We start from the raw sequence: 14794 nt of genomic DNA, 5'->3' as shown, positions 1-14794 counted from the left end.
AGAATAAATAAGGACACAATTAAAATTCTTGTGGTTTTTAGGTCAATAATTGAAGAGTTGTTTGTATTTACACTAACTTGCAAAATTTTACCAAAATCCTAGCTAGATTCCAAGCTTGCCTTGAAGAAAACTACAATTTTAGCCCGTTAAAAATTACAATAAATCCCACATTTTTGCCAACACTAGTGTAAATAGCCCCAAAATGGAAGAGAGAGAGAGAGGGGGGGGAGGGGGGGTTCCTCGAATAAGGCTTGCCAAAAAAAATCCTAATTGAAGTAATTTTAAGCGAAATAAGAGGCACATTTAAATCTCTTTTGGTTCTTGAAGAATTTTTTGTATTTATACTAAAACTTGCAAAATTGTGTTGGTTTTCGTCAAGCAAGCTTGGAATCTATCCAAGATTTTGCAATCTTAGCCGGTTAAAAATACATTAAATCCCAGTTTTTTGCAAACATCAATCTCAGATATCCCCAAAATGGAAGGATACATGTGTGTGCGTGTGTGTGTGTGTGTGTGTGTGTGTGTGTGTGTGTGTGTGTGAGAGAGAGAGAGAGAGAGAGAGAGAGAGAGAGAGAGAGGTCTTGAATATGTCTTGCCAAAAATAATCTTAATCAAAGTAATTTTGAAATCAATAAGAAGTGCACTATAGAGAGAGAGAGAGAGAGGGGGGGGGGGGTCCTTGAATATGCCTTGCCAAAAAAATTTCAATCAAAGTAATTTTGAAATTAATAAGAAGTACACTAAGAGAGAGAGAGAGAGAGAGGTCTTGAATATGCCTTGCCAAAAAAAATCTCAATCAAAGTAAGTTTGAAATTAATAAGGGGTACCCACACACACACACACACACACATAGATCGAGTAATTTTGAAATTGATTAGGGGTACTAACACTAAAAATTCTTTTGGTTTCTAGGTCAGAACTTGAAGAATTGTTGATAATTATACTAAAACTTGCATTTTTTTACCGATTTAGTGTTGTTTATCTTGAAGATTTTTTCCACATAAAGGCATCAAGGCCATGCAACTGAGCATATCTATGGTGAAGAAGAAATTGTATCATTGCCCGACAAGGATCAACTATCATAATTGTAACTACATGTACATTTTTGTTGAGATGATTTGTACGACATGCTTTTACTTACGATTCCATAAGTTTGAGAGAGAGAGAGAGAGAGAGAGAGAGCTAATCGAGGAGTCTTCAATTCAAGACTTGAGAGGGGGGAAAGAGAGACAATCAAGAGAGAAAGGAATAAATGAAATTTTTAGATCAATGGAAGCAATCCAAAGCTACATCAAAGATCTAATCAACAAGTATTAAACATAAGACTTCATGAGAGAGAGATAGAGAGAGAGAATTTTTAACATCATAGAAACAATCTCGAGTGACTTGAACTCAGGACCTATTATCTAAGGGAGAACTCTTATAAACCAATTAGAAAGGTTATTCCAATACCCTGTTCGTATTGCATGTGTGTGTGTGTGTGTGTGTGAGAGAGAGAGAGAGAGAGAGAGAGAGAGAAGTTTTAACATCATAGAAATAGTCTCAAACCAAGGTCACACACCATCACTCATGCATGTATGCATGTGTGTGTGTGTGTATGTGTGTGTGTGTGTGTGTGTGTGTGTGTGAGAGAGAGAGAGAGACTGAATTGTTATAGCTCTTTACGGGCTTGCATTTTCCCATAGGGAGAGAGGTATTGATGGATCAAGATAGAGAGGGTAATCAAGAAGCTAAATGCTAGCAAGCATGTGTGTGCGCGTGCTCGTGCGGATGAGAGAGAGAGAGAGAGAGAGAGAGAGAGAGAGAGAGAAGGAGAGAAGAAGAAAATATAACTCACAAAAAAAAAGAGTTTCGATAGACATCAAAGATCCACGTGAAATTGTAGAGAGAGAGAGAGAGAGAGAAAGAGAACCATCATAGGAACACATCCAAAGACCTCAAAGCGCTAACCTTTTTTTAAAACCATCAGCGCAAGGAAATTATATTAAGAAAGATTAGAAATTACATCAAGAGGAATCCAAGCCAGCATGGAGATAACAAAACAAGTGAAAGGGTCACGACGGCTTTCCAAAACAATAAGAAAGTGATAAAATTGTTAGGTTGAATTAAACTGGTATCAGTGTTTGGGAAAGGATTGCCTCAGCTTAGTCTTGAGCTGATTGAAAATCGAGACTAGCTAACTATAAACCATGGTAAACGGAAGAAAAACCGATGAAATATGTGAGAAAGTCGTCCAAAAATTTTGCAAAATCTCAAAATTTTTGCTAGTATTTTTTATTTTCTCCTTTGTGAGGAAGAAACTCAATTAACAGCCACTTAATAAAAGAGACTTTCTCGAACGTCACTATAACATAACATGAAGATATCGACGCATCATATATCGACGGCCATGCCTTTTCACGCGTATATCGACGTAATAAGAGCACGTCGATATAGGCATCGCAATGCGCATCGATATACACGTGGAAAGGCATTCTTTGCGTATATCGACGTTGTTTGCGACGCAAAAAATTTTGGGGAAAAAAAGAGAAACCCGCGCACGCAGGGGCCATTTTCGCCTGCTCAAATCTTGGCCGAAACCTGCTGTGCAAGTATTATGTCACTCTCCCCCCCCCCCCCCCCCCCCCCCCCCCCCCCCCCCCAACTCTCTCTCTCTCTCTCTCTCTCTCTCTCTCTCTCTCTCTCTCTCTTTCCTACACACACAGACACGATGGAGAGAGAGAGAGAGAGAGAGAGAGAGAGAGAGAGAGTGGTGTGTGTGTATATAGGAAAGAGAGAGAGCGGTGTGTGTGTGTGTGTGTGTGTAGAGAGAGAGAGAGAGAGAGAGAGAGAGAGAGAGAGAGAGAGAGAGAGAGAGAGAGAGAGAAGTGTGTGTGTGTGTGTGTAGGAAAGAGAGAGAGAGAGAGAGAGAGAGAAATGTGTGTGTGTGTGTGTGTGTGTGTAGGTAATCACAGAGAGAGAGAGAGAGAGAGAGAGAATTAATGTATGCGTAAGAAATTAAAATTAAAGAAAGAAGAATTAAAGAGAGAAATGAATTGAAATGTTATATTAACGCCTTCGAAAGGCCAAAGTGACCTATGAGACAAGAAAGTTACAATGTGGTGGATCTGATACAAAGTCAAAGTAAAAAGATGACAAAATGACAAAATAAAATATTATGGAATCCTAAACTGCTGGGTGTGGACTAAACGGCTAAAACAGCTAGCTGGGATAGGTAGATCATAGGAGATCGAGCATCTGTCGTTGGCAGATCTCATCAATCTCCTCCATGTGTGGTAGTCTGACCGGGCGTTGTGCATGTCGAGCCAAAGTGACCTGGATCGTCTGATGCAGCCTATGACTTCATTTGACCAGCTCAAAATACATTCAAAGCTCAACTCTCACCTTTACACATGAAAGTTCTCTAGGGAGCAACAACAGCGCCGTCGTTGCTCTTAGAGACAAGCTTCCTCCTCAAAAAAGGTTGGACGGGGGCATATAACAAGCCGTAGGTCAAACGGATAGAAGAAACGCCCAAAATACAAGCCGTTTTTAAAGTCCGGTTGGGTTTTTCTACAGAAAAACGCAAACGGACTTCATAAACGGCTTCTACGCCGTAGGTCAAATCCGGTTGCGTTTTTCTATGGAAAAACGCAAACGGACTTCGAAAATGGCTTCTATGCCTACCGAAACCATCCGTAGTCCATTAGGTAGTCTTAAGGCAATGTCAAGAGCATGTATGGCAAGCCGTAGGTCAAACGGACAGAAGAAATGTCAAATACACAAGCCGTAGGTCAAATCCGGTTGCGTTTTTCTATGAAAAACGCGCAGACGGTCTTCGAAAACTGATTCTATGCCTACCAAAACCATCCGTAGTTCATTAGGTAGTCTTTAGGCAATGTCAAGAGCGCGTATGGCAAGCCGTAGGTCAAACGGATAGAAGAAACATCAAATACACAAGCCGTAGGTCAAATCCGATTGCGTTTTTCTAAGGAAAAACGCAAACGGACTTCGGAAACTGATTCTACGCCTACCAAAACCATCCGTAGTCCGTTAAGTAGTCTTAAGGCAATGTGAAGAACGTGTATGGAAAGCCGTAGGTTAAACGGACAGAAGAAACTTCAAATACACAAGCCGTAGGTCAAATCCGTTTGCGTTTTTCTACGGAAAAACGCAAACGGACTTCAGAAATGGCTTCTATGCCTACCAAAACCATCCGTAGTTCATTAAGTAGTCTTAAAGCAATGTCAAGAGCGTGTATGGCAAGCCGTAAGTCAATGGATTTGAATTAACGCCAAATACACAAGCCATAGGTCAAATCCGGTTGCGTTTTTCTACGGAAAAACGCAAACGGATTTCGAAAATGACTTCTATGCCTACTGAAACCATCCTTAGTCCATTAGGTAGTTTTAAAGCAATGTCAAGAGCGCGTATGGCAAGTCGTAGGTCAAACGGATAGAAGAAACGTCAAATACACAAGCCGTAGGTCAAATCCGGTTGCGTTTTTCTATTGAAAAACGCAAACGGACTTCGGAAATGACTTCTATGCCTACCAAAACCATCCGTAGTCCATTAGGTAGTCTTAAGGCAATGTCAAGAGCATGTATGGCAAGCCGTAGGTCAAACGGACTGAAGAAACGTCAAATACACAAGCCGTAGGTCAAATCTGGTTGCGTTTTTCTACGAAAAAACGCAAACGGACTTCGGAAATGGCTTCTATGTCTACCGAAACCATTCGTAGTTCATTAAGTAGTTTTAAAGCAATATCAAGAGCACGTATGGCAAGCCGTAGGTCAAACGAATAGAAGAAACATCAAATACACAAGCCGTAGGTCAAATCCGATTGCGTTTTTCTATGAAAAAACGCAAACGGACTTCGAAAACTGATTCTACACCTACCGAAACCATCCGTAGTCCATTAAGTAGTCTTAAGGCAATTTCAAAACCGTGTATGGCAAGCCGTAAGCTAAACGGACAGAAAAAACGTCAAATACACAAGCCGTAGGTCAAATCCGGTTGCGTTTTTCTATGGAAAAACGCAAACGGATTTCGGAAATGGCTTCTATGCCTACCGAAACCATCCGTAGTTCATTAAGTAGTTTTAAAGCAATGTCAAGAGCGTGTACGGAAAGCTGTAGGTCAATGGGTTTGAATTAACGCCAAATACACAAGCCGTAGGTCAAATCTGGTTGCGTTTTTCTACGAAAAAACACAAACGGATTTCGAAAATGACTTCTATGCCTAGTGAAACCATCAGTAGTCCATTAGGTAGTCTTAAAGCAATGTCAAGAGCGCGTATGGCAAGCCGTAGGTCAAACGGATAAAAGAAACGCCAAATACACAAGCCATAGGTCAAATCCGGTTGCGTTTTTCGATGAAAAAACGCAAACGAACTTCGGAAATGGCTTCTATGCCTACCAAAACCATCCGTAGTCCATTAGGTAGTCTTAAGGCAATGTCAAGAGCGTGTATGGCAAGCTGTAGGTCAAACGGACAGAAGAAACGTCAAATACACAAGCCGTAGGTCAAATCCGGTTGCGTTTTTCTACGAAAAAATACAAACGGACTTCGGAAATGGCTTCTATGCCTACTGAAACCATCCGTAGACGATTAGGTAGTCTTTAGGAAATATCAAGAGCGCGTATGGAAAGCCGTAGGTCAAACGGATAGAAGAAACGTCAAATACACAAGCCGTAGGTCACATCTGATTGCGTTTTTCTACAGAAAAACGCAAACGGACTTCGAAAATGTCTTCTATGACTACCGAAACCATCCGTAGTTTATTAACTAGTCTTAAAGCAATGTCAAGAGCATGTATGGCAAGCCGTAGATCAATGGGTTTCAAGTAACGCCAAATACACAAGCTGTAGGTCAAATCCAGTTGCGTTTTTCTACGAAAAACGCAAACGGATTTCGGAAATGACTTCTATGCCTACTGAAACCATCCGTAGTCCATTATGTAGTCTTAAAGCAATGTCAAGAGCGCATATGGCAAGCCGTAGGTCAATGGGTTTGAATTAACGTCAAATACACAAGCTGTAGGTCAAATCCGGTTGCGTTTTTCTACAGAAAAACGCAAACGGTTTTGAAAATGACTTCTATGCCTACTGAAACCATCCATAGTCCATTAGGTAGTCTTAAAGCAATGTCAAGAGCGCGTATGGCAAGCCGTAGGTCAATGAGTTTGAATTAACGCCAAATACACAAGCCATAGGTCAAATCCGGTTGCGTTTTTCTACGAAAAAACGCAAACGGATTTCGGAAATGACTTCTATGCCTACTGAAACCATCCGTAGTCCATTAGGTAGTCTTAAAGAAATTTCAAGAGCGCGTATGGAAAGCTGTAGGTTAAACGGATAGAAGAAACGCCAAATACACAAGCCGTAGGTCAAATAGGGAAATAGAAAGAGAGAGAGATAGAGAAGTGGAGAGCGAGATAGAGAGAGAGAGAGAGAGATAGGGAAATAGGAAAATAGAGAGAGAAAGAGAGATAGCGAGAGCGAGATCAAGAGAGAGAGAAAGGGAGATAGCCGTTGGATGTTGAAGAAACTATGGAACTAAAAGACGCAAAGGGGTTTTGCCCGCTACATGCATTGCCATGTACACCTGGGAGTGCACATATGTATCTACCCATATAGGATTTGACCAATAAAGACGAGATTTTGACCTGGTGGTCCTGATCTCCGTACACCTCTGAACCGAGGTGTACGGAGATTGGGCAAGACTAGAGAATGCGAGGTAGTTTACATTGTGAGGAGTATATATATTAAAACAACATTCATAATCATTGTAGATGGCAACGTCATCAACTAACATGGAGGAAAAGATTGCATGCTCATGCACGCTCTGCAAGTATCAAATCCTGCGCAAGCGTAAGAAATGTAATAAGCATGTGCACAAGTACGGAGAGTTTTCTAAAGAAACCGTACAGAATCTACGATACGACTCCTACAGAACGGGCATTGATTTTCACGACATAGCACCTACATCTGAGAGAGAGAGAGAGAGAGAGAGAGAGAGAGAGAGAGAGAGAGAGAGAAAGGATTATGCGTGAAGGTCCGACCAATATAGAGCCAAGAATGGAAGCAGAAAAGGACTTACAGACAGAAGACGACGGCATGGAGGAGATGTTGGATACCTTCTTCTAGACAAGCGAGGAGAACGCTAACGAAGCAGCACCAGAAGCCGTGCGCCTATCTCCTGAAGACATGTTGAGGAAGTTGGCACGTCAACCAATTTATGAAGGCGCCAAAATATCGACGCTTCGTACTTGTCTGGCGTTTTTGAATCTTCAGTCAGTGTACGGGTGGTCAGATGCAAGCGTCACTGCTTTGTTTAGGCCTGTAAGTGTTTGTGTGAAGACGTTGATTTAAAATTAAGCTTAAAGTTAATTTAAACAACTGTGTTCTGACGCTTTATTTTACTTTCTTTGTGTAGGACTTTAGTATGGCAGACCAGTTTCCAGATCCCGCTTCTATGAGTGCAAATGCATTCATGGGCTTCGTTACACGGATGATGCCTGCTCAGATGGCAGAGGCTTCTGAGTACTGAGTAGCCAGAGGCACGGGTACTACGCCTCTGGGCTTCACACCCGAGGGTCCGACGCGACGCCTATGGGGAGGGCACCTATGGGGGGGGGGGGAGGGGGGGGACGCCTATGGGTACGACGCCTGGTTCTCCCATCACGGCTGTTTCGACACCTAGGGGTGGGGCAGAGGCGGGTACGTCCTCATCTCCGTAGCACATGTGCACTCGCCGATCTCAGCGATCGTCGGGTGGAGGTGGTGGTTGTTGTGGAGGAGGGTCCACAAATGCTTCGACCCCTCCTCGCTCACGATCCCCGTCCTTCCCAAGCACACCTCTCGACACACCTCTTGGCACACCTCGGACACCTTTGGGGGCACACAATCCTAGTGTCTCCAAGCTCTATACTGTACGGCCAGATGGTTCTGTTGACATGGATAGAGTCAGGACTAAGATGAGACAGCGGATTCGCCAACTCGCGGAGCTACAGTTTTCGACCAGCATTCTGACGTCTTGGGATCAGCAGGAAAAGGACAAAGTCAGTTACATAGTGGAGACCATCCTGAGAGAGTACCAGCCTGCTCTGGGTTCTGACGTTGTTCTGAGGAGGTGGATCAAGGGTGTTGCACGGGACACCGTGAAACATCGACGAGATGCAGCTCGGAAGGCTTTCAGGATCGGCTCGCCGAAGCCTTCGAGCATCCCACACGAGACGTGGCTGCAGATCAGGGAGGATGAGCGGACAGCGGCCACGCGGTTCAGACAGCAGCGTGAGGCCGCAGAGATACGACAGATGACCAGGGGGACATCTCATCTTGGTAGCGGAGGCTTCGACACCTTTTGCTATGAGTTTGTGAGTTTCTAATCCAATCTTAACTATGGCATTTTTTAAAACGCGATGAATCATGTATTCTTATTACTCTGATTTTTGTATAAACGAGAATCTTGCGATGCATCGAGCCCCGACACGTCAGGAGGAGTCAGATGGATATCGCAGAGGTATCTATGAAGTATTGAATGATCTTGATGCTTCAGGAGAGCCTATAGACTGGGCGGCCTTACAGTCTCGCTGATCGCTTGAGGTGAGACGTTAATATGTGTGAGTTGATTTAATTAAGTAAGTATATGTAAAGTAATATCAATATTAATTTTGTGAGTTGTCCTATGTACAGGTTGTGACGCCTAGTCATCAGTGGACCGGATTTCATATATATGCTTTGTGAGACACAGACACGCTTCTGTGTCTCCTTTTGTATAGACATATATATATATGGTTATGATTATTGTTCAGATAGTTATTGTTTTCCTTATGGTTATGGTTATGGTTATTGTCATTGTCATTATATAGACATGGTTATTTCTCCTATTCTTGTATAGATATAGTTATAGTTCAGGTTTTGTTTATAGTTATGTTTAACTTTCTGGTTATGCTTATGGTTCTTGTTAATTTTGTTTCTGGATATGATCAAAGTGGTTATGCTTTTAAGTTATGATTATGGTTCGTTATGGTCATTGGCCTTAAATTTCATGTGAGATCCTACATGGATAGCATGTAGGAGACGTATACATGATTTTTTTTTTTGAAAAATTTATGTAAAAACGAAGGGAACTCTATCGAAATTTCTGCGGGAGCACGGTTGATTTTGGTGCTGCTCGCTTTCTTGGGCAAAGGGCAGGAAGTCTGGCTGTGGTGGCTGTGTCCATCTTTTCACTGGGCACAGGCCAGGCTACCTGCCCTCTGTCCAAGAAAAAAAATTTCTGTTATGGTCGTCGATATATGCGTCTATATATCTGTCCATATCTGCGTCGCTATCTGCGTCTATAACTGCATCCATATCTACGTTGCTATTTGCATCTATAACTGCATCCATATCTGCGTCGCAAATAAAACCTTTCCACGCAGATATCGATGAAAATAGCAACAATTTCACAAGGACGTAGATATCGACGCAAATATCGACGCCGACCATTGATATCTGCATTGATGACACCTTTTTTTGTTGTAGTGCGTTAGCACTGACTGAAATCAAGCTATAAAATGCAAGAAATGTAAAGCTATGTGAAGTTGTGAAATGAAAGGTGAAATAAAAAGAACTAATTAATATATATGTGTGTGTATAGAATTTATTAGAATTATGCAAAGTGAAGCTATTCTAAAACAATAGAATGCAAAAAGAACATGTGTGTGTATGTGTGTAAAATTTACTAAAAAAGTAAAGACATGTTAGGATGTGAAATGAAAGGCAAGTTTCCATCATGTAGTGAAACAATAGAATTCAAGAAAAGTAAAGACGCGTAGGATGTGAAATGAAAAGTAAGTATGCATCATGTCAGGATGTGAAATAAAAGGAGTCTCCCTAACCCAACACAACACTAAGGGTTTGTTTTAGAAAGCCAAAAATGCAAAACATCTCGCAAGTTCATCCAAAGACCCCAAAGAGCTAACTTGATAAGTCTTTAGCTCAGCTAGCTTTTAAGAGGGAACAATGATGTGCAATCTATCACACTCAAGGGATTATAGTTTTCTCTTTTCATTCACTAAGAGAGATCTCAAAGATCTACCATAAAAGTCTTGGACTCGTCTTGAACTCAAAATTGTGTGTGCATACGTGTGTGTGTGTGTGTAGGAGAGAAAGAGGGAGGGATAAATATATTTATTTATATATATATATATATAGAGAGAGAGAGAGAGAGAGAGTTTTTTTCATAAGAACAATCCAAAGAGATATACTCGACAAGCCTTGATCTCAAGGTCTCATGAGAATGAATGAGAGAGAGAGAGAGAGAGAGAGAGAGAGAGAGAATTTTCATCTTCCTACACTGACTACAAAGGCTGCAATCCAACATCCATGCTACGTGTACTTGCCCACACTCACACACACCTAGAAACGTGTGGATGTGCATGTGTGTGACCCAATGGCCATGCTTTTTTTGGCCGTAGAGATGCACGGATCACATTCTAGTTGACATCGGGTTGTCCTACTTTTTTATTAGTATTTGTAAACATTGAAGTGGCCTACTTTTTTCTTTTTTTGAAAGAGACAAAAGTGTAAAATTAGACAAAAGAGATGTCCTACTTTTTGTTGCTCGTAGACAAGAGCCAAGACTCATTTCACTTGAATAAGTTCCTTTGACTAAACAATGAATCAAACGTTGACTTTGGGACCCACCCATTATAAGGTGAACGACCAGTGTCCGAGAAAAATCATTTTCACAAACATACGAAAATCCCTCCAAGACAAATCTGAACCAAAAATTTTACAATACTAGCCAGTATTTTTCATGTATTTTAATTGGAAATTTCTCCTTCTTGCTCTCCCCTCATCCGGCTACTTTGATTTGGCAACCGGCTCAAGGCTAAGCTGAGGCACACTTTTCCCGAACATTGAGAACGACAACCTTGCATTTGCAACAAATAACAATGCATGTCGACACTCAATATAACCGCAGCACACATCAAAGAGGAGAGGGAGGGGCCAACAATTACTTGCTTAATACAATAGTCTCCACACACAAATAGAATCTGGTCGGTAGCCCATATATGTTTTATTTATCATGTGTACATTCCCATTAAATTTATGGCCACATGATTTATACATCAACCTCGATAAGGTCTTTCCTATTATCAATTCATTTATATTGTAGCTCCACTCATATCCTTTCACCATATTCTAAAGGGACCTATGGACATCAACATAGCTATCTATCAACATTATAGTGCAAATAAATGTTAAAAATCAAATCGTTACCATTACTATCTTATTTAAAATTAAACAACAGCTTACAATATCCACAAACATAGTCATCAACAATTCTATCATTTTCTAAATTTTAAGTCTTTGTTTTTTAATTTCATTTCATAATATATTGTTATTTAAATCTTAAAAATTTATATTTAATGTGAGCTTTCACTTTACACATGACGAAGAATCACCTAAGTTATATCTATATAACTTTCAAGTATGAGTAAACTTTACACATGGTAAGCAATCTCCTAAACCTACTTAGATGACCTTGAAATGTGAGTCAGACTTTACACATGACAGGCGATCACAACTAAATCTACCTAAGTTTACAATCCACAGTCCATACTTTGTGCGCTTGTCCACACTCACACTCACCTAAAAACATGTGTGTGTGTGTCTGTATGTGTGTGACCTAATAGCCATGCTTTTCTTGATCGCAACAACGCACGGATCACACACTAGTTAGTATTTGTAAAGGCTGAGTTGCCCTGTTTTTTTGAAAGAGAGAAAAGTATAAAATTAAAAGACAAACGAGGTGCCCTACAAGAGACAAGACTCATTCCGCTTGAATTAGTTGCCTTTGATTCAATCCTGAATCAAACTTGCATTTGCAACAAATAACATTAACGTACTTGCAAATGTTCGTGAAAGGCGTTCAATCAACAAGGCCCACCACGCCCGTGCACGCAAAGAAACAGATAGCCACTGTTGCTACTGCAATGGAAAACGCCCCCCATCACGTTCACCAAACATTCTATGCATTCGCATGGCGGGAGCAAGCCTGAATCACTTCCAAGTCTGTAAAAGCTGCTGCACACTAACATGGAGCTCGTTGGTTCCTCCCTCCTCTGCACCTTGAACATCAGCAATACGTCAACTGCAACGAACGCTGGTTGAAGACCCTCATGTGCGCAAAGTGACGACCGGCAGGGTGCGTTCATTTTGCCATCGGACTTTTGCCATCGAACGCACGACCGATCGTCTCATTACGCTTTACAGCACACTCACTACAGCCTCAGCACAGTGTAAATCAAATGGGCCGGCATATAAGGGGTATGAGCCTCCCGAAAACGGCCACGGGAGGGGGCCCCCCACCTAGACACGCTAGCCTCACTCCACGCACTCGTGCACCGTGGGGGCTCCGCGCAAGGTTCCCCAGGGCACGCTATGACCCTCCGTGAGTGCGGGGGAGCCTGAGGCTACGTGGGGCTAGGGACCCGAAACGCAAGACCCGCGAAACGCACCACGGCCGCCGACCCACGGAACGCAACTCGCCCGAGCCGGTCCCGTCCGAGCCGGGCCTCTTTGAAGGCAACTCCGCCCGAGCCGGTCCCGTCCGAGCCGGGCCCTCTTGAAGGCAAACCCCCACGACCCGAGCCGGTCCCGTCCGAGCCGGGCCCTTTTCTCCGCAAACGCGTCCACCACGCTTCTCCGCATTGACGGCCCAAACCCCGGGTCGTCACACTTGGTATAAGAGCCACGTTCCCGTGACGCGCCCAACTCCCGGGTCGTCACACAGCAATTACCTGCATAATACAATAGTAAATAAAAAGAATTATCGTACGCAGCTCCTGCTGATCGTCAGCCTATAATTAGCCAGCAAGCTCTCCTTTTGGCCATTTTACACACACACCGCCCTTTAATTCCCCTTGCTTTCAGTTTGCTGATCACACGAGCAGTTCGTGTGCATCATGGCACTCAGCTCTGCCGCCATCATCGCCAATACTAGCAGCACACCTGCAACAGCACGCCTCAATAACTCCTCCGGCCTCCCTAATTACTCCACTGAAGCAGTACTAGCTGCTGCTAACCACCACATTGGATTGTCCCTCAATTTCCCTAGATCTATTAGTAGTCCTCTTGTCTGCACATACCGGGCGGCCAGCCAGCAGTCTCAACAGTTTGTAGAAGAAAATCACCGCAAGCATGCTCCAGCCATCGATGGCGCTGATCGCGTTAAACCCCTTTCCAGGCCCACGTCCTTCACATCTACGGGTCCAGACCCACTTGCGCCCTTTTGGAACACCCACAAGGAGGGCTTCCTGCAACCGAAGGAGGCCGCCAGCAGCAGTATAACGTCCAGCTTGCTCACAGCAGAGCTGCAGCTTCTGGCAAACGCTGCCTCGGACAGAGCCGAGATGCATTCCATCCTTGCACAACAGCGAGATAACTGGAACAAGCTGTTCCAGCGCATGCTCACCTCCGCCAGCATGACTGCTTGCGTGCTCAGTGTCCTGGACGGCCACATTGCTGGCCACAGCATGGGCGGCCTCAGCCTGCCTGCACTATTGCTCAATGCAGGCACTGCCGCCATGATGGCTGTCATCAACCAGTTTCAGCCCTCACAATTGGCTGAGGAGCAACGCACTGCTTCTCGCCTCTTCCGCAAGCTTGCTAATGACATCCACTATGCATTGCATTTGTCTCCTCATCTGCGCCAGAGCACTTCCTTGTTGGTTGACGACTGCAAGCGGCGCCTACAAGCATTGGACAGGGCCTTCCCCATGCCTCTCACACCCGGTGGCCTCGAGAAATTCCCCACCAAAGTCGTGCCACCAGTGCTCATAGAACCCAAGCTAAATATGGCACAGGGTGACCATCAGGATAATTCCAATGTAGTCGATTGCCTCGACCTGCATGAGTACAATGGCTGGGACAGGCAGCTGGCCCAGGAATTGAAGCATATAGCCGCCATGCTCCAGCACTCTGATATCCCCAAATACACTGGTTTGGCTCAAAATCTGGTGAAAGTTAACAAGCCTCTAGCCATAGCAGCCCCTTGTTTCTCTGCATCAGCAGCACTGCTCAATGCGGCCGCCATGTGCACCACCCCGCTACCCACCAACAATATACAGCTGGGCATGTGGGCCGCAACCTTTAGTGTGCTAGCTACCTTTCTGTGCAGTTTTTCCAATGACATGCAGTTGGGCATGGTGTTCGAGCTCTACCGTAACTCTGCAGGGTACTATGCAGATGTAAAGACAACAATTGAAGAGACGTTGCGTACTCCTGTCGACCAGAGGGAAAATGGAACACTTTTTCGCCAGCGAATCGCATACCAGCTTGGCAGGTGGCCTACCTCGCAGGCTGAGCCTGTGGTGCCAGCAGATGCCAAGGAGGCTGGCACTCTGTTCTGATCACATATCTCGTTGTACATATTGAATGAGCATCCGATATATTTTGTAAGCAACTTTGGAAATGAGCTGTGTAAACAAAATCGGAAAGAAAGCAGCTGTATCATGTTGAAGGTTCTTGTGTGATAATTGCTATAAGCACTAGCTCCTCTTGATCTATTTAATTATAGGCCATCACATGCACTATGTGCTTTATTTAGAGCGCGTCCGCACGGCCAGGGACGTTGTGAACCTCTCCATGTGTGCGTGCATCAATAAACGCTACTCTCAATCCTCAACTCTGGCGCACTCCTCAACTCTATCGAAATCGGATTGCCTCCACCTACGGGGGTTGGGTGTGTGTGTTGTAATTTCAAAGTTCTACTCTCAAAAAAAAAAAAAATCGGCAGAGTTGAAAAATTGCTTCTTCTA

At 43.5% G+C, this 14794-nt stretch overlaps 1 protein-coding gene across 1 annotated transcript; it reads left to right on the top strand.

The window, feature by feature from the left end:
- The first annotated feature begins 11369 nt into the window (after positions 1 to 11369).
- On the top strand, positions 11370 to 14527 carry LOC147435372 (putative F-box protein At4g22030). Its single transcript, XM_086488448.1, has one exon. It carries the CDS (start codon positions 12941 to 12943, stop codon positions 14384 to 14386), a length of 1446 nt encoding a protein of 481 aa, XP_086344574.1. The 5' UTR covers positions 11370 to 12940; the 3' UTR covers positions 14387 to 14527.
- Positions 14528 to 14794: the final 267 nt, after the last annotated feature.

This window comes from Adiantum capillus-veneris, chromosome 18 (assembly GCF_014529385.1).
Source record: "Adiantum capillus-veneris isolate H3 chromosome 18, ASM1452938v2, whole genome shotgun sequence".
NCBI lineage: Eukaryota > Viridiplantae > Streptophyta > Polypodiopsida > Polypodiales > Pteridaceae > Adiantum > Adiantum capillus-veneris.
The sequence above is the reverse complement of the archived record's forward strand: the minus strand, read 5'-3'. Positions and strand labels throughout refer to the sequence as shown.